Source organism: Ambystoma mexicanum, chromosome 5p (genome assembly GCF_040938575.1).
Source record: "Ambystoma mexicanum isolate Mex_15411 chromosome 5p, UKY_AmexF1_1, whole genome shotgun sequence".
NCBI classification, from domain to species: domain Eukaryota; kingdom Metazoa; phylum Chordata; class Amphibia; order Caudata; family Ambystomatidae; genus Ambystoma; species Ambystoma mexicanum.
Window position 1 is genome coordinate 1,361,525,207 of NC_090930.1, and position 26,883 is coordinate 1,361,552,089.

The 26,883-nt window shown below is 46.7% G+C and overlaps 1 protein-coding gene across 1 annotated transcript in view; it reads right to left on the minus strand.

Moving 5' to 3' along the window:
* The window catches only part of DNAH5 (dynein axonemal heavy chain 5), a 4,235,244-nt gene that overhangs the window by 1,631,245 nt on the left and 2,577,116 nt on the right, over positions 1 to 26,883 (minus strand). Inside the window, exon 48 of the mRNA XM_069613779.1 lies at positions 19,712 to 19,834. Within this exon, the coding sequence (XP_069469880.1) occupies positions 19,712 to 19,834 (123 nt within the window). The remainder of the gene's footprint in view (positions 1 to 19,711; positions 19,835 to 26,883) is intronic.

Genomic DNA, 26,883 nt, shown 5'->3' on the forward strand with positions numbered 1-26,883 from the left:
TTCTGCAACCTATGATCGAGTTGCACTGTTAGGTCTATATAGTCCGCACACCCCTCAGGTGGGTTCACAACTTGACCCAACACATCTTTAAGTTCTCCACGTAACCCTCGATAAAAGAGCGTAGTTCTCTTTTCGTCTGGCCATTTGGTCTGGGCTATGAGACGATTGAAGGTTGCAATGTAGATTAATAGATCTTGATTCCCCTGTCTGACTGACAACAATTTGTTGTCCAGAGCGTGTCCTTGAGTATGTAGGGCAAACAATTTCTCCATCTCATGCTGAAAATCTCCAAAGTTCCGAAGCAAAGGATCATCTTGAGTGACCAATGGTATTGACCAGTCAGCCGCATTGCCTCCTAGATATGAGAGTATGAATGCAACTTTGGCTTGATCATTAGGAAAGGCTCCTGGTCTGCATAAGAAATGAAGGCGACATTGGTTCATGAATATGGCAAACTTGTCTGGATCACCGATGAAGTGTTCGGGCGGGGTAAAGGCACTGCTCCTGGAAGGACCACCTGAACCGGTGTTGATTGCTGTGGCGTGAAAGAATGTGGCATGGAAGAATGGGCTATCCCCGGCAAGGGAACATGCCCTGCTTGTGCCTGTAGCATCTGTCTTGCCAAGTCGTCGGTTCTTTCTCGAGTTAGAATAAGATCCCTCCTTAATGCACTGGTTTCCTGCCTTGAAGCATGTACTTCAACCCGTAATTTCCCTAGTAATTGGGTCAATAGGTCTGTCTCTGAAGTCTCCATAACGCCCAGGCAGGGAGTCGCAGAGACTTTGCGTTCTGTTATGCTCATCTGGTCTCTGCGGAGGCGTTGGGGCATGGTTGCAGCCCTCCCAGGAGTTAGATCACCCCCATCCGGTCTTTCCCTCTGCGGCTAAGTTGTGAGCGGTGGTAATTGGTGACACTGCTCCTGCGTGGATATGAGAAAACGTGAGTGCACTGATCAGTGATTATTGTGCCGCTCAAACCCTTCTACCCAAGGTGCGATTTCTGTGGGCATTTACTGGCCCATAGGGCTCACCTGTTAATTAGTGATGGTAAGCTCTCCGTCCTGCTACTTCTGGCAGGGGTGCTTGTAGGTGGGATCTAGTTCCTTCACTGATCCCTGGTAAGTAATAGTCCAGTCCACCTGCGACTATGCTTCTCGTCTTGTCTCTTTCCCTTTCTGTTTTCTCTTTGCCTCTTCTCGTTTTCTGTCTTGGTATTATTGCTCTCAATATTGCTGTTAATTCCTGAATAACGTATTCTCTCCTGTTTTCTTCCCAAAAGATGGAAATGAGGTTCAAAAGCAGCTGTGGGGGTGTGGAACGCGGCCACAAAGAAGACGGTTGGAACCGCAATGTCTGACAACAGGTGAGTGATGGTTTAAGGCAAAGAGCGAGGTTCGGTGGTAGCGCAACCTTAAACTGAATGGGCCGCATTACGAGTCTGGAGGTAAAGGGAAAAACGATGCCGGTAAAGGATTACCGGCATCCTTTACCGCTCCAGTCCATCACGACCCAACAACTCGCTATTAGCGGTACCGTAAACAACGGTGCCTCTAATAGCGCCATGGGCGCGGGCACGCGACCTCACATGCCAGCAATAGCGGCATGGCGTAAACAGGAGCTGAACACGAGTAATGCGGACATGCTAATAACGGAGACAGAAAAGTACCTTACTGGCATGGAGCAAATACCGGCATCGCGGACCACCCGTAAACGGCCATGTGCAGTGTTCCCAACTGCCACAGGTGCACACAATCATCACAGGTGGAGGCAATATAGACTGGGCCAGCACAAAAGGAGCACACCCCACCCCTTCCCACACCCAGTCACACCACAAAATGATCCCAATACTACTAGCAATGCTGGGGCTGGAGGACATGATTGCAGTGGAACTCCAGCAACAACAAGAACAACAGGCAGCACAGAGGAGACGCAGGAGGAGAAGGAGGGTGACGCAGGCACAGCCTGCACCACCATTGCAGGCAGTTGTACCACACAGGCAGCCCCCAATCCGCCGAATCAGAGCCAATCCATTCAGCCTAACCCCTGAGCAGATCCACACCCTGTACCGTCTGGACCGGGACACCATCACCACCATTGTGGACATGATACAAAACGACATTGCCAGCCTCATAGACAACCGTACCGCCATCCCCCCTCTACTGAAGGTGGTGTCTGTGCTCCACTTCCTGGCCACAGGCACCTACCAGCACACAGTAGGCCAGATGCATGGCATATCACAACCATTATTCTCACGTACGCTGAACCAAGTGCTTGGTGCCCTCCTGAAGCACACAGGCAACCACATTTCCTACCACGGTCAGCCCAGGAGATCTCCAACACCAAAGTTGGTTTCCATTCACTGGCCGGCATCCCTGTTTGCATTGGCGCCATCGACTGCACCCATGTTGAATTGGTGGTCCCACATGCCATGGAGGCAGTGTACTGCAACCGTAAGTTATACCACTCCATCAACGTGCAAATGGTATGTGACTCAAACAAGATCATCACACATTGTTGTGCCCGATTTCCTGGATCAACCCATGATTCAATGGTCATGCGGAACTCCACGATACGACGCTACATGGAGCGACACGCAGGGCACAGATCCTGGCTACTCAGTGAGTTGCATGTCAGGCTCATGGCATCGCGATGTGGGTAGGTGATTGGGTGTGAGATGCATACTTCACTTGGCTGAGATAGGGGGGGAGAGATGCATACTTCACTTAGCTGAGATGGGGGGCGGGGAGAGATGCATACTTCACTTGGCTGAGATGGGGGGGAGAGATGCATACTTCACCTGGCTTAGAGTACCTGAGAGGACGGACCATGCTCATACCCCAAAGCAGGCGAGACTGGACCTAACACCTGACCCCAAAATGCAAGACGTAAGCTGCCCTACAATGATAATGATGCAGTGCTACAACCATTCCATAGCCATCAACATGAACACTGCACATAATCAGACCGTAGCCCCCGCAACACAATGCAGCGACAAGAAATTAGTATGGCCAATGCACAGCACCAAACACCATCATCAAAAAGGACATTTGTCCATTACTGCGTACAAAGGACTCCCATGAGCGCAAAATACATGAACACACACCTACACCAACACAGAGGTCCACCAAAACAGCATGTCAACATCTGTTGTGCAAAGTGAGATCATCATGAGTCTGCCATCAACGGTGACAGGATGAAAGCATACAATTGACTACACATCACCCAGATCATGGGAACAACCAGCGTGGACTACCACAGTGCATGAGCACTCACAAGGAATAGGACACCCCTGCGCCCACTAGACGATGTCACGCACACCTGTCAATCAGATACATTTACACATTGCAGTTACATCATAACGCTCTATTCACGCATGGATATGTGGTTGCACACAGGGAATAAATGCATGCTATGGTGTCATTGATACAGGCCCCATATGATGTGATCACTTACACATAACCATTGTTGCACACATGCAGGTGATGCAGGCTATTCCTTGAAGAGGTGGCTCCTTACCCCAGTCCGGAACCCGCAGAACAGGCACGAAGAGGACTACAATTGTGCGCATACACGTACCAGTGTGGTGATTGGAGCAGACATTTGGCCTTTTGAAGGCACGGTTTCGCTGCCTCAGCAGGTCTGGTGGGGGACTCCTGTACGGGCATGAGAAGGTGGGCAAGATAGTCATGGCATGTGTCATGCTACACAATATGTGCATCAGACGGAATGTGCCTCTGCCCCCTGACGCTGATCTTCAACCACATGACGATGAGGATGAGGAGGCTGGAGATGGGGCTGCACTTCAGGGAGGCAGCGATGCACAGGAGGCACGTGCCGTGCGTCAGACTTTGATTAACCAATGTTTCTAGCACACATGGATACGGAGTGTGACATGGAGGTGGGACTCAGGGCACTGAGTGTGTCAGGGACATGGACACTGTAGACTGTTCACCAATAAAGCACACATACACAATAAGGAATGTCCGCTCATGTGAATTCTGATTTCACAACAGGTGTATTGAAGAAATTTAACATATCAAGTGTACAAGCCCTCCACCCCAACACCCTCTCCTCCCTCCCCCTGCCCCCTCAACTTCCCCACACACCCTCTCCTCCCTCCCCCTCAACTTCCCCACACACCCTCTCCCCCTCCGCCTCCCCCCTCAACTTCCCCACACACCCTCTCCCCCCTCGCCGTCCCCACTCAACTTCCCCACACACCCTCTCCCCCCTCCCACTCCCCACTCAACTTCCCCACGCATGGTGTGCACTTGCATGCACCAATAGTCTTCAGGAGTACGGAATGGCAGGCTGCACCTACACCCCTTTTCCACTGGCAGCATTGGGTGGACCCCAGTCTGACCTGCGCAAATTCTGGCCAGACCTACACAGGGGGCTGGTCTGTCTGGAGCTTGCATTTGAGGATGTGCCTGATTGTTCCACCACCTGTGTGGGGCGCAGGGCCTCCAATGCTGCCACCATTTGGGTGAGGACCTGCCTCACAGCCGCCAATTCACTGCATATGTCTCTGGAAGTGGACTGGATTGCAGATTTGAGGGATGCTGCGCATTCCCTTATTTCCTCCCTTGCCTGGCCACATTCGGTGATGTGCTGGGTCAACAGCCCTGTCAGCTCCTCCTGGCGCTGTTGTATTGCCCTGATGCCCTCCTGCCTGTCCCGGACACTGGCGGATGTTGTTGGTGCATGCAAAATGGTTGGGGCCTCAAGCATGCTCCCCGTGGGGCTGAAGCTCCCTGGTCAGGACTCCACCGCGGACAGCTCATGGCTGCTGGCATACTGATTGCTGGGTGGGGAGTGTTGGGGTGACTGCTGGGGGCCTGTAGCAGTAGGTGTTCTGGGTGTCGGAGTGCGTTATTCATCATCTGACACAGCTGCCGTGGCAGCTGTCTCCCCAACGGTACTGCTTGCAGTGGATACTGTGTCTTCAGCCACTGGCTCCTGTGTGGATGTGGCTGGTGGGGGTGATGTGGTGGTGTCCGTAATGCGAATTTGTGCTGTCGGTTCCTGCGTTGTGTTGGGCTTGCACAGTAGTCCAGGTTGCCCTCTTCCCCTGGATGTTGAAGGACGGTTTGCTGGCTACATGCCTCTGGACCTCTTCGCTGGTGTCGCAGCATCCTCCCTGGGGTCCTGATCTTCACTCTCAGATTGTGTGTCTGTGGGGGACCAAGAGAGGGAGTCCATTAGTGATGGGTCTACATGCATCAGGCATGCATTGGGGTAGCTGCATTTCTATGGAATGGCAGGTAATTGGCGTTGGGGTAGTGACACACGGGTTGCTAGCCTCTTGGGTGGGTCATGCAGGAATGCGTCTGGGATGTAACATATGTGGGGTACATCATGCATGTGGAACAATGGTGCTGTGCACTGCCTGTAGGCAGTCTTGCAAACATGTGTCTGGTGGACCCAGCTTTGCATCATTACACTGTCAGTTCAGGGGGACATCACTGTGTTATTCTTTACAGTGGTTCAATTGGGACACCTGCCTGCATCAGCTGATGGCGGGGCTCCACGCTCCATGTCCCCCACTCCCTCGATTGCCTCCATCCCGATGGTGATCGCACAGGTCTCCTCCCAGCGATGCATCTTTATGTGGGAGGCCGCACCACCACCTGTTGCCATCCCCTGGCTACGGTTATCAGAGATGATGTTGCAGACGCGTAAGCGCAGGTCATCCCAGCGCTTCCGGACATCTTTCACTGTGCGTGGGGTGGTGCCAACGGCACTCACTTTCCACGCCACCTCCACCCATATCTCTTTTTTCCGCTGCACGGCAGGTCGCCGCATGTCATTGGAGCATATCTGCCAGCATGTTGAGCTCCTCTTCTGAGAAGCGCTCCTTGCACAAGCGCGCAGCACCTTTTTTTAGTGCCTTGGGCATTGTAATATGCTGCAAGTATATGTTAGAACAGGTGTGGTGGTGATATGGGTCCTGGTTACAGAGGATGGCAATGAATTGTGTTTTTAAAGATGGCCGCCATGCTCTTTCCCGTTCCTGTGAGATGACGCTACTTCCGGTTCCCCCTTTTTAGCCCCTTAACGGCAGGGTGGTAAGGTCGTTAACGGCATGGCGCAAAGCTCGTGCCCGCGTACTCGTAATCGCCCTCTAATAGCGGGCTTGGAGCAACACGGACACAGTATTTGCTCCATGCCGGTAAGGGCAGTTACTTACCTCCAAACTCATAATGAGGCCCAAGTCTTTTAAGTGTCTAACCTTGCCTTTCGTTTTTACTTGCAGGTTCTGCTGTTGCTGGCAAAGCGCGTTGTGTTGCGCTGCCAAGATGAAGATTTCAGCGTCCCAGAACATTTGAAGATGAGCTGCAGTGCCAGGATGATGACGTCAGCGTTCCGGAAGCTTTGAAGATGAACTGTGGTGTTAAGAAGAAGATGTCAGCATTCCAGAGGCTTTGGAGAAGAATGTCAGGATCAACGAAGACGCGCACAAGTGAGAGCAGGTTCCCCAGTTGGTAAGTATGAAAGCTGGAAGGAGGATATCTAAAGGTAAGTTTAATCCCAGGCGGCGGTGAGCACTACGCTGCATGGAAGTGCAGAACGCGAAGCGTCTGCCTCAGGGATCGGAGCAGCTTATACGTACACGTGGGGCTGCTTTAGTGATGAAAGTTCCTATGTTAAATGCACCTTGCACCCAAATGAGGTGTTATGTCCCAAAATAAAAGCATTCTTGTGCCAAATAAATGTTTTTGGTTATTGTTATTGAGGACTATGTCCATCCGGGGCCCCTGTGCATGTGGCCCTTGAATGTTTGCGTTCTTGGCCCGATGACAATGACATAATGTAGGACAAATACAAATGATTGCTCCCACACAGGGACAACCCATATAGTTTCCCACACCAACTACAATTCAGAATGTCGCACAGCAAGCTCCAACACAGGTACTTACAGTACAATGGGAACAGAATGCCCTAACATGTGGAACACTCACATACTACACTGGAGCCAGTGTTGTAAGCAACAATACTTTCCCTCTTCCTGGAAACACCTTGATGTGCAAGCCTTGATGAGCCCAGTACTCTCGATCACTCCAAATGCAGATAAGGAACCCAAAGTAGGGGTAAAGATAGTGAACAGAATGTTTACTTTCATGGTATACACAGGAGCCACCCTATCTTGTATAAGGGAAGGATGGTTTCCATTAACAGACAGCAGCATGGATATTCAAGGTTTTTCTGGGACAATTGTAATGGTTCCTTTCACAGAAGATTTACGCCTCACTATAGGGACTCAAGAGATAGTCACACCACTACTGTACAGTACTGATACACCTGTATATCTATTATGCAGGGATCTCCTTAAGAAGCTCAACATGACCATCTCGTTCACTGACTAGGGGATCGTGTGTTCAACACCAGGCATGCATTACCACAGAATAGCCACAGTAATACAGACACTTTGCAGCACCAACATAATTCAAGCATTACCATTGCATGAGGAACTATTTGCATATGCAGTCACCATTTTGATTGATTGGTTACCTGGAAGCAGAACGTAATATTTTGTTTGCCAGCAGAATTCCTATTTAGACCAGCAGTGACAGAAGCCACAGGAACAATTTCCCCTTACACATTGATGCAGTGATTATGAGGAAAGACACAGTAATTGTTACAGGCAGAGATAAGGAAGGGGTGGAGTGGAGAAGTGTGCTGTGCATAGACCATCACACTGCCATTAATAGAAATTACTGACAAACAGCTATTTACAAATTTTAACACAGATGGGGAGGTAGTGTTTGAAATTGGCATAACCTCTCATTTGGTAATACAATACAGGAAGTCCACAGACAATAATGACAGCTACAAAACCACCTACACAGTTACATGAAGACTTTTCACAAGTGCTTAGTCGACTGTGGATGAACAACCCACATAACGTAGGGTGACTTACCAGGATAGGGGCAGTTAAAATAAAGTTAAAACCAGGTGCCACCAACCCTAGAGTACAGCAATACCCACTGTTGATAGAAGCCGATGAGGGAATGTATGACACAATCAATGCATTGCTTGACCAAGGCATGTTTGTACCTTCAGACTCAACTTTTAACACAGCTATATACCTAATGAAGAAAGCAAAGGGCGCATCATGGAGATTCATTCAGGATCTCTGCCATCTAAACGACATAGTGGAAGCAGAATATCTGCGAGTGCCAAACCCTGCATCAATATTGTGTAACATACCTGCCAATGCAGTCTACTTTTCTGTAGTAGACATTAAGAACACCTGTTTTACCATACCATACCATTGCATCCAGACTCACAATACTTGACAGCCTTTTCATATCACAGAAAGAGATTACAATACACTTGTTTGGCCCAAGGGTGCAGTGAATCCCCCAGTGTATTTAACAGGGTCCTTCAGATGGACCTAGGGAACATTAAAATGGACAGTACACTTTTACAGTTTGTAGATGACTTACTAGTCTGCAGCACTAGTGAGGAACAGTGCAAAAAAGACACAATACATTTCTTGACAATACTAGCAAACAAAGGGTACATGGACAACTACCAATTGCAATACTGTCAGAAAGAAGTGGTGTACTTGGGACAGATCCAATCAGAAACAGGGAGAAAGATAAGCCCATACAGAGCCACAGCCGTGAGGAACACCCCACAGCCCGACACAATCAGAGAAATGCAACAATTCCTGGGTTTGTGCAATTAGTGTTGCATGTGTGTTTGACTACTTAACACATGTTAGACCCTTATTGCAAGCACTCAAGGATGGACACAAGAAATGGCAGCATGCTTTGAGGATCTCAAAATAGCAATCAGCAGTGCACATGTACTAGTAACGCCAGATTACAAAAAACAATTCTTCCTTTTTCCGCATACAGCAGTACTTACACAGCGACCATCGCAGAAACACAAATCATTGGCATTCTATAGTGGTCTCTTAGACCCGGTAATGCGAGGACACTTTCCACGTGAACAAGCATTAGCAGGAGCAGCATTTGCAGTACAGAAGTCTGCCACCATTGTTATGAGGTGACCGCTCACTTTGTAAGTTGAGCACACAGTGTTTTCCATACTAGAGAGAAACAAGTCCACACTCACCACACAGATAGCAAGAGGGTATGAGGTAATTTTGACAAATCCAGCAGTCAAAATAGTGAGATGCCACACAGTTAACCCAGCCACTTATGTTGCGAAGCCAATTGGACCACAAGACAAAGTTGATGATTGTGCAGCATATGAGGGAGAATCAGATGAGTTCAGTAGGATCAGTGAAGACCCCCTTGATACAGGAGAAATTCTCTATTTAGATGGGTCATCAAGCATAGACCAGGAGAGTGGCCAAAGGCACGCAGCAGTAGTGAAATATACAAAGAATCAAGAAGAGAGATTTCAGATAGGGATGCAGCAGAGATTGCCCTCACATTATTCAGCACAAGCATCAGAACTCATTGCACTTATTGAAGCCTTAGAAATATCAGCATACAAGGATGTTACCATCTACATTGATTCCGCATACATGACATCTACAGTACACTTAGGTTTATCAAGATGGACGAAGAGAGGGTACAAACGAGCAGATGGTTCCCCAGTCCAGCATGCAATTGTACTAGCAAGACTATTCAAAGCATTGTGAGGCCCTGTTCATTGAGCCATTGCAAAGTGCACCGCGCGCTGCAAAGGAACAGACTTAGACTCACGCGAAAATGCGGCTGCTAACGCAGCCGCAAAACAGGCAGTTTATATGCCCTTCCTAGAAGAAAGGAAAACACCTGTTACCGCAGCCCAGCAAGGAAGGTTACCAGAGGCATACAGTGCACTATCAAAGAAAACATAATTGGATTTCAGTAAAGAGCACCAGCAGAGGAAACATCTTTATGGGAAAAGAACGCACCTTATTGCCCACTGACATTGTAAGAAGATAAGGCAGCACAGGTAAAGTAGTGATGCCTGTAGAGTTATTAAACATCACACTAGAACAGGTCCATTACCCTACGCATGCACCTAAGCAGCACATCGCTGCCGACATAAGTGAGGACTGGTTTGTGCAATATCTGGCCGAACATGTTGACAAGTTTGTGGCCAACTGCAATACATGTCACAGATCCCATCCAGGACATACACTAAACACATTGAAGGGAACATTGGCCCGCCCAACATGACCATTCAAAGAACTGCATATGGATTACATAAATATGGTGAATCGTTGCAACACATACTGGTATGTATAGTGGTAGTGGGCCCATACTCCCATTGAATCGAGGCAGGACCTTGTGTCAATGCAGATGCAAAATCCGCAGTTAGGTTTGTAGTAAGGGAAATGTTCCCTAGATGGAGAATATGTGAAAAGGTCAGATAATGGTCCTCATTTTGTGAAGGAATTCCTCAGAGTGGTCACTTGACTGCTCGGAATCAGGCACAAACTGTTTACCGCATATCACCCACAAGCAAATGGGATGGTAAAGAGGCTGAACTGGCTACTGAAAGTACAATTAGCAAAACTCTGGATACCCTCAAAAGGAGCTGGCTACATTGCCTGCCCCTGGGCCTATTCAGTTTTTCAAAATCAGCTTTCCAAAGATCACCACCTCACACCCCATGAGGTGGTGACAGAAAGGAGAACTTATGCTCCAGCCGTGCCCTCATGAACAGTGTCAGACACACATCACAGATCAGACTTGCTAGGAGAGGAGTTTAATGTCTATTTTAAGAACATGTCAACATGTGCAAAGTTAATTTCTTCACAGATAAACATACGAGCAAACAAAAGGGCCCCAACAGATCAACAAGGTGCAAAAACAGAGGAACCTCTTGAGCTACAATGTGGTGACAATGTGTACGCAAGACAGCACCTGCAAAAATGGAATAACTTGGGATTTACAGGTCCCTACGAGGTGGAACATTCAAACCCAACAGCTGCAAAGCTCAAGGATCGTTGTGCGTGGGTACATTTAACCGATCTGCGTAAGGACACAAGCAAAGCACCTCTACTCTGATGAACAACCATCTTCAACAGCGGAACAAGCAACGAACGTTGAGTACAATTGTTTACTATAAAAACAAGTGCAAGATGAAACTGAGGCCCTTCGGGCATAGCAGCACAAGCACAACTATTGATATGCAGAAAGCTGAAGAAAAAAGTGTTGATAAGCATATGTTGTTTATTCTTCTCTCTTCTTCTTTCTATCCTCTTATTGGAGCTGCTAGGATTATGACTTAGAGGTACTAAACAAAAGGGTACATAGGTAAAAAATGTATTTGCACTTAGAAATAACCTCATGATTAGACATAGAAGGCAAGTGAGCAACAAAGCAAGTAGCATGCTGGATGAACATCATTCAGAAGGCACCAACATGTTGTACAATCTTATGTAAGAATTCAGTACGGCCCAGATAAATGAATCATGCTATATATGTGGGCTTATCCCACACACAGTTACCACCCCCAGACTGTTCTTATCGCAGGGTGTGCCGACTTTAGCGGCAGCGAGATTGTCACATTTAGTAACTTACAGGGTTCACGGGCAATTCCAGGGACACAAAGTTTATATTAAAACGAAAAAAAGATCAGAAGATGAATGTGCAAAGATGGGGAAACAAGAAGGCACACAGTGTCCAGAGAAACCATTGATGGTCATAGAAGGTGTAACATTTTGGAACAAGAAATAGGTAAAGAGGCAAGCATTATTCAACACTGAGGGACTAATGGGATTTACAGAAGAGCAAATAAAGCAAATTGTGTAGACATGTTTGGGCATTACATGTGAATAAGCTGACGAATTTGCATCAAAATGAACAACCTGTAAAAAGTACAGAAACTCACTCGCTCTTCATTTTGTTTCAGAGGCAAAGGAAGCGTGCCCATTGGCAGCAATAACAACTGCAACCGGACATACCAGATGCCAGCATTGAACAAAGGCAACAATAATGGATATCTCTGGCAGTGCGGCACCAAGGCCTATCATTATTTGCTGCCCTTGTGGAGTGGCATTTGCTCCTCCTCACACTGCATGCACCTGTAATGGCCATACGCGCTCCTCCTCACCCTGCATACACCTGTTTTGGCCATACCCGAGAAGCATGTCCAATTGACAAAAGGAGAATCCTAGTCTCCTGAACAGCCCCCAACGAATGTAGGACATTTGAACTCAAATTGAGTGCATAGAAAGAAAAGATCCAGCTACTTTTCAAAAGAAGCTGATGAAGGACTGGAAAAGGTGCCAATGCAATATAGCCTCTTTAACAAGACAGAGGTGTTTTTTTACCTCATTGCTGACACTGGGATACAAGTCCCCACAAAATATAAAAGGTTACAGCTTCCCCGCTCAAACTTGATGGAGCTCTCAAATGCAACTGAGCATGGATTGAATGAAATACCCAAAGAACTTTGCGCCCTTAAGCTCATGGCACTCCAAAACCGCATGGTGCTCGGCCCAATTACAGCAATGGAGGGTGGGAACTTCAGGAAAACTGGAAGCTTCTGCTCCAACTACGTGCCTCCCAACAATGCAGACAAGGGTAGCCTGACTGTAGCTATCAAGCAGATGGCCAAATTGACAGCGGACATGGAAAAGGAAGGAGGAATCCCCAAAGGCGATGACTGGCTAACAATGTTTACTTCATGGATGCCCCGTTGGCTTGTAAACCTCTGTCACATTTTGTTTCCAATCCTATCCTCATCCTCCTTGTATTACTATGGTGCACATATCACCCAATTGTCACCTGCTGCATGTATAATAAAAGAAATGTCTGAGCAGTTATGACAAGTAATAGTGCCACTCCTCGTTGGAAAGATTAAAGCTGCCAAACAGATGAGCCACCGCAGGTAGGAGAAGCAAACAAGTACCCAAAAAGCAGATGCTGTTGCCCAGGCAACGACCTTTGGTCACAACCCATTGACCCTACTATCTACCTTGTGTGCTACATTGATACCACTTTAGAATGGCAAAGTAGCTATTTGCAATGCAGCCTGTAGGATTATATCATATATGGAGGAGACCTGAGAAATGTAGGTAAACTATGAATACCCAAGAGTAGCTATGAGTGGCCAGAAGATGAGAAAATAATGAGCCAAAGTTTAGAGAAACATGTATCCCTCAAGGGATTAAAGGGGGGAATGTAGGGGAGCATGAAAATATGGGCATAGCTATCCAACATCCTAAACCTGCACGAAAATATAAATTGTGAAAGTTACTACATAAAAGGCACACTGCGAAGAAGCGAGCAGCCCCATTTAGCAAATTCTACCTGCATGGGTGCAACAAAGCATTAGTAACCATGCTTTAGGTAGGCCATAACACAACTTTTTGTAGATGAACATAACCATTTATCAAGTACAATTGAGCAAGGTACTATGAACCCATAACACACAACACATTACTTCTGATAGTGAGGCTACATATAGATGGTAGCGACAAAAGATTGCATGTGAAACAAATTTAATGCATCAAGCAGATATTACAAATATGTAAAACGGACATAGGACATTCGATAAAATATATATAACGTACATACAATGAAAAAATACATATGCCAAAATAACTCATTTTGGACAGTTTTTCAATAACAGTTACAATCGTCAAGGTCCCTTTCAGGGGATACCATATGGAAATGTATGTAGCTGTAGTGCATTGAACACTTGATGTATGAAAATAATATGACGTGGCAAAAGGTCTACACAACTGAGTGATCGTATCAGGTGGCACAATGACTGAAAAAGCTGATTCTGTAAGTCATCAGGGGTGGGTCAGAATAGCTATTCTGGCAGACAGAGACAATTATGCTCGCATTAGGCCGGTTCCTGGACATCATCACATCAGTCCATCGGGCAGACACCTCCAATCAAGGTGAATCTTCCACCACGTTGAAGCCTTGCAGTACCGGCCCTCCTTTTCGAACATTCTTGTTTGATACGGCGATCTATGGAGCATATAAACATTTCCGGATCACATCGACCGACCCACCCCTGATGACTTACAGAATCAGCTTTTTCAGCCATTGTGCCACCTGATACAATCACATAGGACCTTTTTGCTCTAACTCTCCACGTCCTGATGAAGGCCGTCAAAGTTACAGCTTTGCAAGAACTGCGTTGAGGCCGAAACACAGTTGTGTAGACCTTTTGCCATGTCATATTATTTTCATACATTAAGTGTTCAATGGACTACAGCTACATCACTTTCCATATGGTATCCCCTGTAAGAGACCCTGAAGATTGTAACTGTTATTGAAAAACTGTCCAAAAGGAGTTATTTTGGCATATGATTTTTTCATTGTTGTATGTACGTTATATATATTTTATCGAATATCCTATGTCCTTTTTACATATTTGTAATATCTGCTTGATGCATTAAATTTGTTTCACATGCAATCGTTTGTCGCTACTATCTATATGTAGCCTCACTATCAGAAGTAATGTGTTGTGTGTGATGGGTTCATAGTACCTTACTCAATTGTACTTGATACATTTTCACCCTCCTGGGTAGAGCAGGGATGTAACCAGGTGGCCTTTTCTTTAAAAATGATGAACATAACCATGCACCCTCAACCAGAACTAGCTGCATCTAACACCAAAGAGAGAAACGTAGAAGGCGTGTTTATATTGATGAATACATTATCCCCATTGTTTTACATTAGCGGAACACAATACATGTAGGCCTCAAGATCTAGTTAACTTTTCCTGAAGCCTGAAAACTCCCCATCACCCACAGCAGAACATATTAGTCAGACCCTTGCAGAAAGGCACACATATTGCACTCACACAGCAAAAGACTGAATGCAGCACAGTGATTGGTCAAAGCAAGGGGGGGTGAATGCTTTCCCAGGGTTTAGTTTGCGGTAGTGTAGTCATAAAAGAGCAACAGAAATTACACCAGACCCCGGAGTTTAAGCACAAGACACTGTACAAGGATTGGTCAAAATACATCAGGTCTGCCGAGTTCTCATAGCCATGTTCTATAGAGTTATAACAATTTGTGTCCCTAGGCAGAGCAACCATATTTAACATAATGAAGGTCACAGGTTGGCAAGAGTTGAGCAGCAAGACATGAAGAAACATAGTTGTAGAGATAGACTAATCATAGCACAACACTGCACCTGTAGGTTAAATTGCACTTGCAGAACTCTCCTTGTCAAAGAAACATGCAAAACACTGTTATCCACAATGAAGCCCTAATTAGGAATGAGTGAATAAGGCAGAAGTTCACACATAACTCACACTGCATGAATGCAACAGTGATAGGGACAACTCATGAAACCACACCTGACACAAGCACCATGGCCCATATAATAGACTTAGGAACCAATGATCAATACAGTAGCTGACACCTCATTCAAACTGTATGAACGTGATAGTAAATGAAGACAGTTTTATGACAATGTACATTGTACAAACACTCATTTACACATTTTCGCCATTGTTAGATAACTAAGTTTGCAAGCACCTAAGCCCCAGCACATAAGGTCAAAGAGAGGACAGATGGGAATGTGAGAAAAGGAACGGCATGCAATTAATCTTTCCAACAATTTAGTTGCAAAATGAACTGATGGTAAGCAGTGTGCATAGATGAGAACAGTAAGATGGTGCCAACCGTTGAAGTCATTTAGGAAGGCATTTAAATGTTATATTTTATGTGTCACACAGTCACATCTCACACAATGATTGGTTGAGATTTCTGTAAGCCTCCACTCCACATCTAATCCTTCTGTAACGACCAATAACACAGCAATTCTGACCGATGCATGTTTCAACAGCCACTGTCCAATAGAAATGCGTGAGAATGGAAATTATTTAATTGCACATTAGCTAACTAGCACGCAGACACGTCTATCACGCATTCAGAATAGGCCAATAAAGTTAGAAAATGTATGGTAGCACCTATATATTGTAGATGATACTAGCCAATGAGCAATGGAGAATTTTGAAACAATCGTTGTCTTTTCCTTTCTGTAACTACTATAAGACCAGCCATTTCTCTAATTGAACAACCATTTCTCTATTTGAATGTCTGTTGAATTTTTGTTTTTCTCATATCTCGAGGATCGCATTTTGTGGCTCTTTGAATTATTTCTATTTATACAAATGGGACTTTCCATATAATATGGAGTATTGAAGAATGCTGGATGCACCAGTGGTTCATTGAGGTGAAAAGAGGAAGGAACTTTGGGCATAAACCTAGGATTAGTTAACACAACATCATTAATCTTGTGGATCACCAGGAAAGCATCTTGCCGCGATAGAGCTTGCAGTTTGTGAACCCTTCTGATTGAGGTGATTGCGACTAACAATACAGGCTCAGAAGTGATATCTGTCTGCCCACCCTGACTGGTTGCCGGGTACCCTCAGAGTCTCACAGAGTACCAGGTCGCTCCATGACCAGTCTTCCTGCACTGCCTCCAGGGCTACCGCACATTTAGGGGCTGTAACTGTAACTCCTATTGCCCTGTGCCTTCCATGCAGTTACCAAGAGCCACGCTGCCCTGGCTGCACTTACTCAGAGCCATGACGCCCTGACTGTACTTCCCCCTACACTCTCCCTCACACTTCCCCCTCTCCCTTTCCACTTGCACTTTTGCTGTCTTACTTGCACGATCCGAATGACAAAAGGCATAGCAGGATTGTTTGTCCTTTCTTCCCTCTGTCTCCCCCTTCCTTTTCTTGTGGCGCCCAAAAATACTTGTGTACAGGCGCGTTATAAATCATATCATATATCATATCCTTGATGTACGCTGCATGCATTGGCTTAAACTGCTGGCTCATCAACCTTGCAACGACTGAATGAGCTCCCCTAAAAAAGTGACCTTATGAACTTGGAAATGTCCTGAAAAGACCTGTCATGAACTCCTTAATAAACCTTGCAGAGCACAAGGAGTTCACAGCTGGACTCCAAGTATACCAAGTATACCATGAAATAGCTGCCAGGTGGATCTTGATAGACTAATGGCCAAGCTTCTGGAGCATGACATGTGATCAGATCAATATGCTTGTCAATTCGAATGAACTCCATGTGTTCGGGGACCAACCATTTATTTTATTTTGATTTTATTGATTAAAGCAAAACAAATATTTTATTGTTTAAAGCACAGACCTGGCTCGAGAGAAGCAGAGAGTGAGTAGCCAGCATTGGGGCTGGCATCTTTCAACAGTAGTACAGTACTGTGAGTTGGGGATCTGTGCGTTGGTATGTGTTTCCATTGGAATTAGACTAGGTGTGAGATTTGTGAAATTGGATAATCGTGGGGGCATTCCGAGCCGATACCGGGATCGAGTGTCCGAGGGTGGGTTTAGGGATGAGAGCAGGGCTGAGGGATGATGTGTCATGGTGTGACACCCTGCCATCTTCTTGACATGATGCAAGAACAACTTCAGTGCCCAGAAGACTGCCCTGCGTTCGAGAACATTGATATGTAGTGCCTTCTCTTATACTACAGACCTTTCTCATGCAGATTTCCCAAGTGGGCTCCACATACTTTGGTGGAAGCATCCGTTGTCATTGTGACTTTGCGGTTCTGAAAATGGTGCATCCTTCGCCAAGTTGCTTTCTACTTGCCACCATAGAAGGCTGTTATGGAAGCATGAAAACTTTCCGACACCTGGTGCCACCTGGCATCCAGAAACCGCTAAAGTGGGTGCATAAAGTGTCTGCAGTTGAGGATCAGTGGGACGCATGCCGAGAGAGTGCCAAGGAGAGACTTGAAGACTCAGACAGTCTTTTGCTTTTAGTGTCTGCACTTTGCGACTCAAACTTCAAAGGCTTGCTTGAGTGGGCTTTGCTAGCAAGGTTTTAGTGAGTAGGAATGCTCAGAGAGTCAACAGAAATGATGACTTGCTGTAGTTTATGGAGAAGCCTAATTAAGTTAAACATTTCTCCACCAGCTGGGTAAGGTGCTCTCCCTGCCACAGAGAAGGTGCTTGGATTAGTCATTCCTTGAGATATGTATAGGTATGAGGCCATAGCCTCCTTAGATGGGAAGCTACCAGAGACAAACACTTAGTGAAACCTCTGGGCTCTGATTTCAGGTCAAAGGGAAGTACCATGAACTGATAATGCTTCCTCACTACAACTAAGCAGAAGTACTTGTAATGTTTCGGGAGGGTTGGCCCATCCTGGACCTCCAATTTTTCAACACATTTCGATGACCCCAATCATTCCAAATGGTGACCCTACAAACAATTCTAGGACAAATTAAAAAGGGAGACTTACTCTTGCCCCTAGACATGGAGGATGCTTATATCTAAAGATGTCTCATTATATCCTGTCTTCAGATTGCCCACAGTGATGGTAACTGGTATAGGGATTCTGTGTTGGTTAGGCATCCTGGCCAGTGTAGTTTTCCGTCCCTGCCGGTGACATAGACCCTCTCACAGCCTTTGTGTGTAGCTATGGCGAATTCTGAGCTCAGCTACACTGCTGACTTGCACTTTCTCTTTCCATCAGCTCTTCTATGCATTGCAAATATCTTTGCATGTGATTCCAAGCGTGCATGGGGATGCACTCTGTAGCTTCTTTGTTATTGTGGGTGCCTACTTGCAACGAGTGCTGTTTCTCTCTCATCCCGCAAGAACCCATTCAAGCACATGTGATACTGCAGGTTCTGGTCTGCTGTCATCTAGGTTTTCAGAGATGTCCTCTTCTATGCTAGCATGCTTTGATACTCAATCTCCATAGTTCTAGCCTCAGATAAACCCCAAGGTTTCTTGCTTGTCCACCATTGCCAAACTCTACATATCTGTGGCGGGGGTCTCTATTACTTTATATCTACTCATATGCACTAGGAATTGGGTATCGCCCACACACAACTGGAAAAACGATCTCTTCAGAGACAGATACCATATCACTTAGGCCACAGAATGACCTTGATGATGGAGGTGCTCTCTGCACCTTCCCACCCTATACCACTACCAGGTTGCTCACAGTTCTGACTAGAGTCACTTGTAGGCCACATTTCCTGGACTGCAGAGATCCCTCTGGGCCTTGGGATGGAGTTAGAGGTCTGACGTCCTCACACTCTTCACCAGGACAGGTACCAAGAGTGGGCAGGGTGGTCACATTCAGGACATACACTCCAGTTCCGCTTTAGGAGGGGTGTGGTATGCAGCCACCCTTCTCCTTCACAGGGAGAACCCCCTCACCTGAAAGAATGCTTTGAAAGCCTTGATTTTACCGCCCCCACATACAGCAGATGTTAGGGAGTTAATATTAGCTCAACAAAAAACTTCCCACATAAAGGCATGTGTAAGGTAGATCATCATTAGCATGGGGCTTTACTTCCCTTTTCTGGAAGTGTAATTCTTAAACTGATTGCACTGTTGGCAGATGGTGGCATGAGCTGCATTCATATGTGGCCTGCATTTGCTTCCAGCACTGTTTAGCAGAGGTGTCCACCGTGTTCCATTCCCACCAGCGCTTACATCTGTTTAGGTCACCAGCTTTTCTGTAATGAAGGATGGTAAATGTATAGTGTACTCTTCCCTGATAAACTCCACCCATTTCGAAAATACGGATACAATTTTCCTGCAAAAACGGATTCAGTTTTGTGTTGAAAACGCAGTATTCTGCTTTTCTCTGCATGGGATACAATCCCTGCGCAAGTAGCGCATTTAAAAAAGAGTAACACGTATATTTAATACATTCATATTTTATAGGGACAATTTAAGGGCCTGTTCAGAGGAGTAGACATAAACATGTACAAAATGAGAAATATAGATTGCAAAACAAATCGGCTTACCTGATCCCCCCATTCATTGATTATAGGCATATTAACATCATCAATAAAGACCGTCATCTTTTTTCCTGCAGGTGGTCCATATGTTGTACCCATGCGTTTATCAACATAACTTTCAATAGTGCGCTGCAAAATATGATAAAAAAAGGTTACTCATCAGTCGCAGCAACTACTGCACTCAAAGTAGTCATTGACTTTAGGGTACTAAAACCGTGACAAAGATACCTTATTAATGAAGTCAAATATGCATGTGGAAGCATTCCTTATTTTCCAGCAACAGCACCTCTCCAATAGTTCCCTAAGAAATCATACCATTAGGGGTAGATCCCTTCACTATCAAGATTCCCTTCACTGGAACTCATTTCGCCACCCCTCTGTCAGAAACAGGGCAATCTAAAGCTCACAAGAGCTCTACTAATAATAAATAGCACAATCACGATTGTATATACAGTGCGATTTTATATGAGGTGGAAAGATACATGGAGGCATAAAAGCGGGGCATCATGCTTTTACACCTCATTTTTCAGAACTGACAAGGCAGAGAGCGAAAAAATAAAAGAGTAAAAGAGAGTTTGCTGCACTTTCACTCTTTCCTTATCCACTGAGACTCGTGGACATTTAAAATTGCATGGAGGGGACATCGCATCACGCAAGACCTAACGTTGGGGGTCACCGGCCTGCAATTTACGATTTTTTTTTAAATTACCCTGATGTTTCATGCTGGGTTCCTCTTGCTTTTAAGGATTATATAATAACTGGTGCTATTATTAGACAATGGCCCTCATTATAAATATGGCGGTCTGGAAATAAGGGTGCCGGTAGCAATGTACAGGCACCCTTTCTGTACCGCCATAGTACAACCACGCCGGAAGGGGCCATGGATCCACTCGCAGGCCAGACCTGCTGGGTTTTCAGGCCGCTACCGGCATGGTTGTCACTGAAACACCAGCACCGTTAGCAACAGTGTCAGCGCTTCAGTATCCCCATTCCCGTGGAGTCCTGGGAGACTTGACGGGAATGGGGATTTATCATTTCCGCCGGCTGCCTTAATATCCCGGTGCCACCAGGAAGTCAGGCGGCTGAAACAGTGTTACAGGGTTGGTGGTAACCCGCCGCCTACCAATGGGTTTTCCAGCAAACGCGTAATGAGGGCCAATGGTATTAAATCAGCCCTGCCATGATGTGTCCCTTCGACTGCAGGTTGCAAACAGATTTCTGAAGCAAGTGCCTATATACCTCAGCTATACCATCAATCTGTTCCAGACTGAATATCGCACCTAAGCCACAATGTACGGTCATCCTTTCCCCAGCCTCAACCCCACCTTAATCTTCTCTCACTTTGCTGATCTGCATGGGCCACTTAGCAGTTCAAGTCATCAACAAAAACGCTAAAAACAAAACGAAAGATCCATGACAATAGGGTGGTACCTCGATTGTGATAGCGCTGTGGGAATGGACGTGTCGGTCTTTGTCAAAACCACTATCTAAGACTAGCCACTGATTGAGTTTACTGAAGACCATCAAAACGAAAAATACATAACGATATCATGCTTTACATAGCATTTCATGCTGGTTGCCCACAGCTTCTAGGCACTCCGACAAAAGGCTTTATTATATCCAAACTCAATGGTACGTAGTTGAAAAACCTCGAAGGGTGAAAGGGGAAGAGCCAGCCAAGCAGGACTGCACATCACACATAGATTTTAAAATAAAATAATGGGCGTAGGAAACGGGACACAGGGTGGATAAATCCTCTACAAAATGTTAACCAGGGGGGATACAATATGATTTATCCCCCACACTATCTGGAGTAAGTAACAAGAAAACCTGTTTATGTTTCCCATTGGGAAGCATGGCTGTCTTTTTAAAAAAACGTACATTTCTTTTTCCAGGTGCTTGAAATGTAAACAGACTGTGCTTTCCTTCCTTTGAATGGCCGTAAGGTCATTGTCATGGTAGAGTAAGGGGTGAGTGGGTGCACTGCTGGATGCCATCACACCCCTCCCACCTTCCTGCCAGAGGCTGGAGGGCAAATTCAAGACAATCTGCAGAGTATCAATTAGTGAAACTATTTGAGCATTAAGCCCACAAAGTCACTAGTTAATATTTTCTTTGTATGATTCAGAGTTAAACGGTTTTAAAATACACATGCAATGCTTTCATTTTGTAATGTATTAAAATCTAATAAAAGCCTTTTAGCCCCTACTTATCCCCACATCAACTTTATCTTTGACACAGGCGCAGGCACCTTTGGAGCACCAATTGATTTCAGAGTGACCTGGCCACCATTTACTCTTCAATGGCTGTATTTATACTAAGCTAGGTGAGAATTGCTCTCCTGTTAAACACATAGGGGCTCATTTTCAAGTTCCCCATAAAGAGTGGGCGGGGACTGGTTACGCTTACACTTTAACGAATACAGGTCCTGCTACCTTATTTTCCTCATTTGCACGTTGGAGTGCAAAAGGGGAGGGAAAAAATGATGCATACACACTTGTATGCCGTCTTTTTGCACTACACCATGCAAACTGAGATAACGCTGGCTGCGGTGTAAGCATGGCAGGTAGCAGTAACATAGATTCCGATGGTGTCTGCCGGCTTTTTTCTGGTGTAGAAAGCTGGGGGACACCATAGGAATCCACAGCATTTGCGTCTGTATGGATTTTCATATAGCATTTGTATGGCGGAGAAGAAGGGGGAGGCAGAATCATAATTTACGATCCGCCCCTTCTTTCCGCCATTCAAATTCATGAAAATGGGGTGTAAAGTAAATAAATGGCGTAAAAGCCTTTTACAAGACTTTTACACCTTTCAGTTACATTACACACCATTGGCAAATGACCCACATCCTCGTTATTAGTTTTGGCAATTTTGGCTATAAAGGGAAACTATTGTATTAGAGTACACAAAGGAGACACGGCATATGTTGAGGGACACAAAGCTTGTAGGTATTGTTTGGTTACTTACCCACTATTGACTGCCCATGGCCTTGCTAGCACCTCTGGACATTCCCACCCACTTCCTGACCCTCCCTGCCCAAAGCGCATCTCCCGGCATCTCTTTGAGCTAGCTTTATCAAGCCTTACCATCAAACCTTGTGCTTGAAGTGCTTGCCATTGTTTTTTCAAAGCACTTTTTGGATAGTTGATGACTTAATTGGGGCTGTAAATGAACTTCTGGTGAAATACAAATGTCTTAACTAGGTCTGCCTTTGACAAGTTAATTTATAAGGACCATGCATGTCTTTGACTGAAGTCCTGTTAAAAACAAGCATTGCCAAAGCCAATATATAAGGCATTTGTCAGGCACTCCTTTTAGGCACGCCTATTATATGCCTAGGTACTTGCAACATTTACAGCTGCTACCATCGATGGCCAGTTAATACGACTATGGCATGACTTCGTATGTAATGGGTTGGAGAGAAGATATGTGCTTTTGTACAAGCAGGATACAAAAATATCACTGATTAACAAAGAGGGTGCTTTATAGCAGTTCACGCTGAAGGCGTGGACCGCTGTCTATTCCGAACTTATTTTGACAATGAGAGAAGATGTGAGAACTATCCCTGGAAGACACATTGTAAAGAAAATGGGTGACTTTTCCTAACCATTTGGGTTGGGAGGGCTAAGTTTAAGGTCCAATCTTTGTTCTGCATATCACAACACAACTAAAGCCCATGTACAGAATGAAAGAACAGATAAAAGACAGATATTTGAGTAAAACCTTTCATTCACCACATGAACTAAAGGGGTTTTAGCTGAGCTGAGCTGCTGTTCCCCATTCCACACCTGCCTTTCAAATGAAGGAGCTTTCCAGTCCCTAACTCCAGAGAAGCTACATCTTGGTTGCATTTCTGACTGGACCCATTTGCTTTGCCCTGGAAGAGAGCTGCTGCCCGCTGACTTAGCCACTCACCATAGAGCAGGAACGGCATCAGAGCCTTTTCCTTTTTTCAGCTGGAATGGACCTGAAGCTATGGGACTGGGGGAGGGGGGGGCAAGCAGCTGCCCGTGTTACAGTCTTATGACAAAGAAACAAACTCCCTTAATTTGGGGCACTAAATGTGTACCGCGCCCGCACTGCAGCTATCGCCTCCTTCTGGCAGTCACTGACAACGTTCCTAACACCTCATTGGCTTTTTATTTATGTTTATTGGGCATTAACATCCTGTTGAGCGATGAATAGCTTTTCAGGGGACATCTACAGGGTAATTCATAGAATTTCGCACAAAAGCGGCGCACGCGGCTGGCGCACAGTGCGCACATGCGAATGTCTGCGCCAGCCGCGTGCGCTAAAATCGATATCCGCGCACAGCGTATTCATGGATTTTAGCCTCCAAAACCAGCCGTGGCGCAGAGTGGCGCAGCGACCCTGCAGCAGCGCCAGTTACGCCCCCAAGAACGCCCTCGCGCAAGGAAAAGCCATCAAAATTCCCAATTCAGCACAAAGGGCTGCGCTAACCCTGGACCAGTATACAGGGCTGGCAAACAGCAAACGCCGAGCGGGGAACGTGTATTACTGGGGTGTGCGGGAAGTTCCACACGCGATTTCAGCAGGGTACGTGTATTTCTGGGGTGCAGGGAAGTTCTACACGCGATTACAGCCGGGTACGTGTATTACAGGGGTGCGCGGGAAGTTCCACACGCAATTTCAGCAGGGTATGTGTATTTCTGGGGTGAGGGGAAGTTTTACACGTGATTTCAGCAGAGTACGTGTATTACAGGGGTGCGCGGGAAGTTCCACACGCAATTTCAGCAGGGCACGTGTATTTCTGGGGTGTGGGGAAGTTTTACACGCAATTTCAGCAGGGTACGTGTATTTCTGGGGTGCGGGGAAGTTTTACACGCAATTCCAGCAGGGTACGTGTATTACAGGGGTGCGCGGGAAGTTCCACACGCGATTTCAGCAGGGTACGTGTATTACAGGGGTGCGCGGGAAGTTTAACACGCGATTTCAGCAGGGTACGTGTATTACAGGGGTGCGCGGGAAGTTCCACACGTGATTTCAGCAGGGTACGTGTATTTCTGGGGTGCAGGGAAGTTTTACACGCAATTTCAGCAGGGTACGTGTATTACAGGGGTGCGCGGGAAGTTCCACACGCGATTTCAGCAGGGTACGTGTATTTCGGGGGTGCGGGGAAGTTTTACACGTGATTTCAGCAGGGTACGTGTATTACAGGGATGTGCGGGAAGTTCCACAAGTGATTTCAGCAGGGTACATGTATTTCTGGGGTGCGGGGAAGTTTTACATGCTATTTCAGCAGGGTACATGTATTACAGGGGTGCGCGGGAAGTTCCACTAGCGATTTCAGCAGGATAAGTGTATTACAGGGGTGCACAGGAAGTTTAACACGCAATAGGCCCTGTGCGAGTGGGGTACGTGTATTTCGGGGGTGCAGGGGAGTCCTACACATGAATTGGCAGTGTGGGTCCTCCCAGGTGTTCCCTCTACACCCTCCACGGCCCCTGCAGGCCGACCACACCACAGGGGACTACCCTGCACCCCTGATGATGTTCCGCAGGCAGCCCATCCATCATGGGCATGCCGCCCCAGCCAAGCCACATGTCACCTTGTACTAGTGATCACCAACGCATTACCCCCTTGCACCCCCACCCCACAGCAGTGCAGAGCACCTGCCAGCAGGCCCCCACTCATGTCCCCCAGCACCCCCACCCCCCAAACAGTGCAGGTCACCTGCCAGCAGGCCCCCACTCATGTCCCCTTGCACCCCCACCCCCCAAGCAGTGCAGGGCACCTGCCAGCAGGCCCCCACTCATGTCCCCTTGCACCCCCACCCCCCAAGCAGTGCAGGGCACCTGCCAGCAGGCCCCCACTCATGTCCCCTTGTACCCCCACCCCCCAGCACTGAGGGGCACTTGCCAGCAGGCCCCCACTCATGTCCCCTTGCACCCCCACCCCCCAGCAGTGCAGGGAACCTGCCAGCAGGCCCCCACCCATGTCCCCTTGCACCCCAACCCCCCAGCAGTGCGGGGCACCTGCCAGCAGGCCCCCACTCATGTCCCCTTGCACACCTACCCCCCAGCAGTGTGGGGCACCTGCCAGCAGGCCCCCCACTCATGTCCCCTTGCACACCCACCCCCCCAGCAGTGCGGGGCACCTGCCAGCAGGCCCCCACTCATGTCCCCTTGCACACCCACCCCGCAGCAGTGCGGGGCACCTGCCAGCAGGCCCCCACTCATGTCCCCTTGCACCCCCACCCACCAGCAGTGCGGGGCACCTGCCAGCAGGCCCCGACACATGTCCCCCAGCCAACACGTCATCACAATCTAGATCCCTGGTCCTTATGGCCAGCCTCCACATGCCAAAGACCCACCCAAGTATTGCATCCACCCACATAGAAATGCAAATTACATGATACAACCCCAATGGCAAGTATGTAAATGAACACATGTCCGTCACACACACACAATGGGTGCAAGTGAATCTCAAAACCCATATCATGACATGCATGAAACCAATGACATGATAGCACAAATGCAAGTATAAAAAAATATATATTAAAGATAACATGAACGTAAATCAAATTAAACACACAACAATGGGAATAACAAAAGAAATGGTCCATGTCCGATAAATAATGAAAATCAAGAAAACATAAGCAAAAGAAATCCAAAAATAAATTTGTCTAAAGTCACACTTCAAAAAATCTAATCCAAAGGAAATTAAAAAGTAAAAACCATTGCTCCATGGTGAACACAAAAAAAATATCAAAAAAAATGAATCCAATGTAAAACTATGTACCATTGAAGAATCCAGGGTCCATGAGCCCAACTTAAGAAATGAAACCTACCAAAACTACTACCTAATAAAAAAATGATATACAAAAAACTAACTATTTACAAGGGCAGCGGGCAAGTCCAACGGCTCACATGTTGATGTTCCGGGCCAGGGCATCATCGAACTCCTGCTCAATGTCCCGGAGGCGGTCCTCTTCCATGGCCCCGAGGGTTCGCAGGGACAATGACATCTAGAACTCCAGGTCCCTGCGAATGGCTTCGAGGCACTCGGCCCGCCTCAGGGCCCTACGCATGGAGTTCTCCGCCCTGACCACCGTGAGCCGTGCCTCTTCCGCCCGCTGTCGCTCCGCATCTATCGCATGGCCCACCCGCTGCCACACGGAAGACACTTCCTGTCCAGGGTCCTCCTGCCCTCCG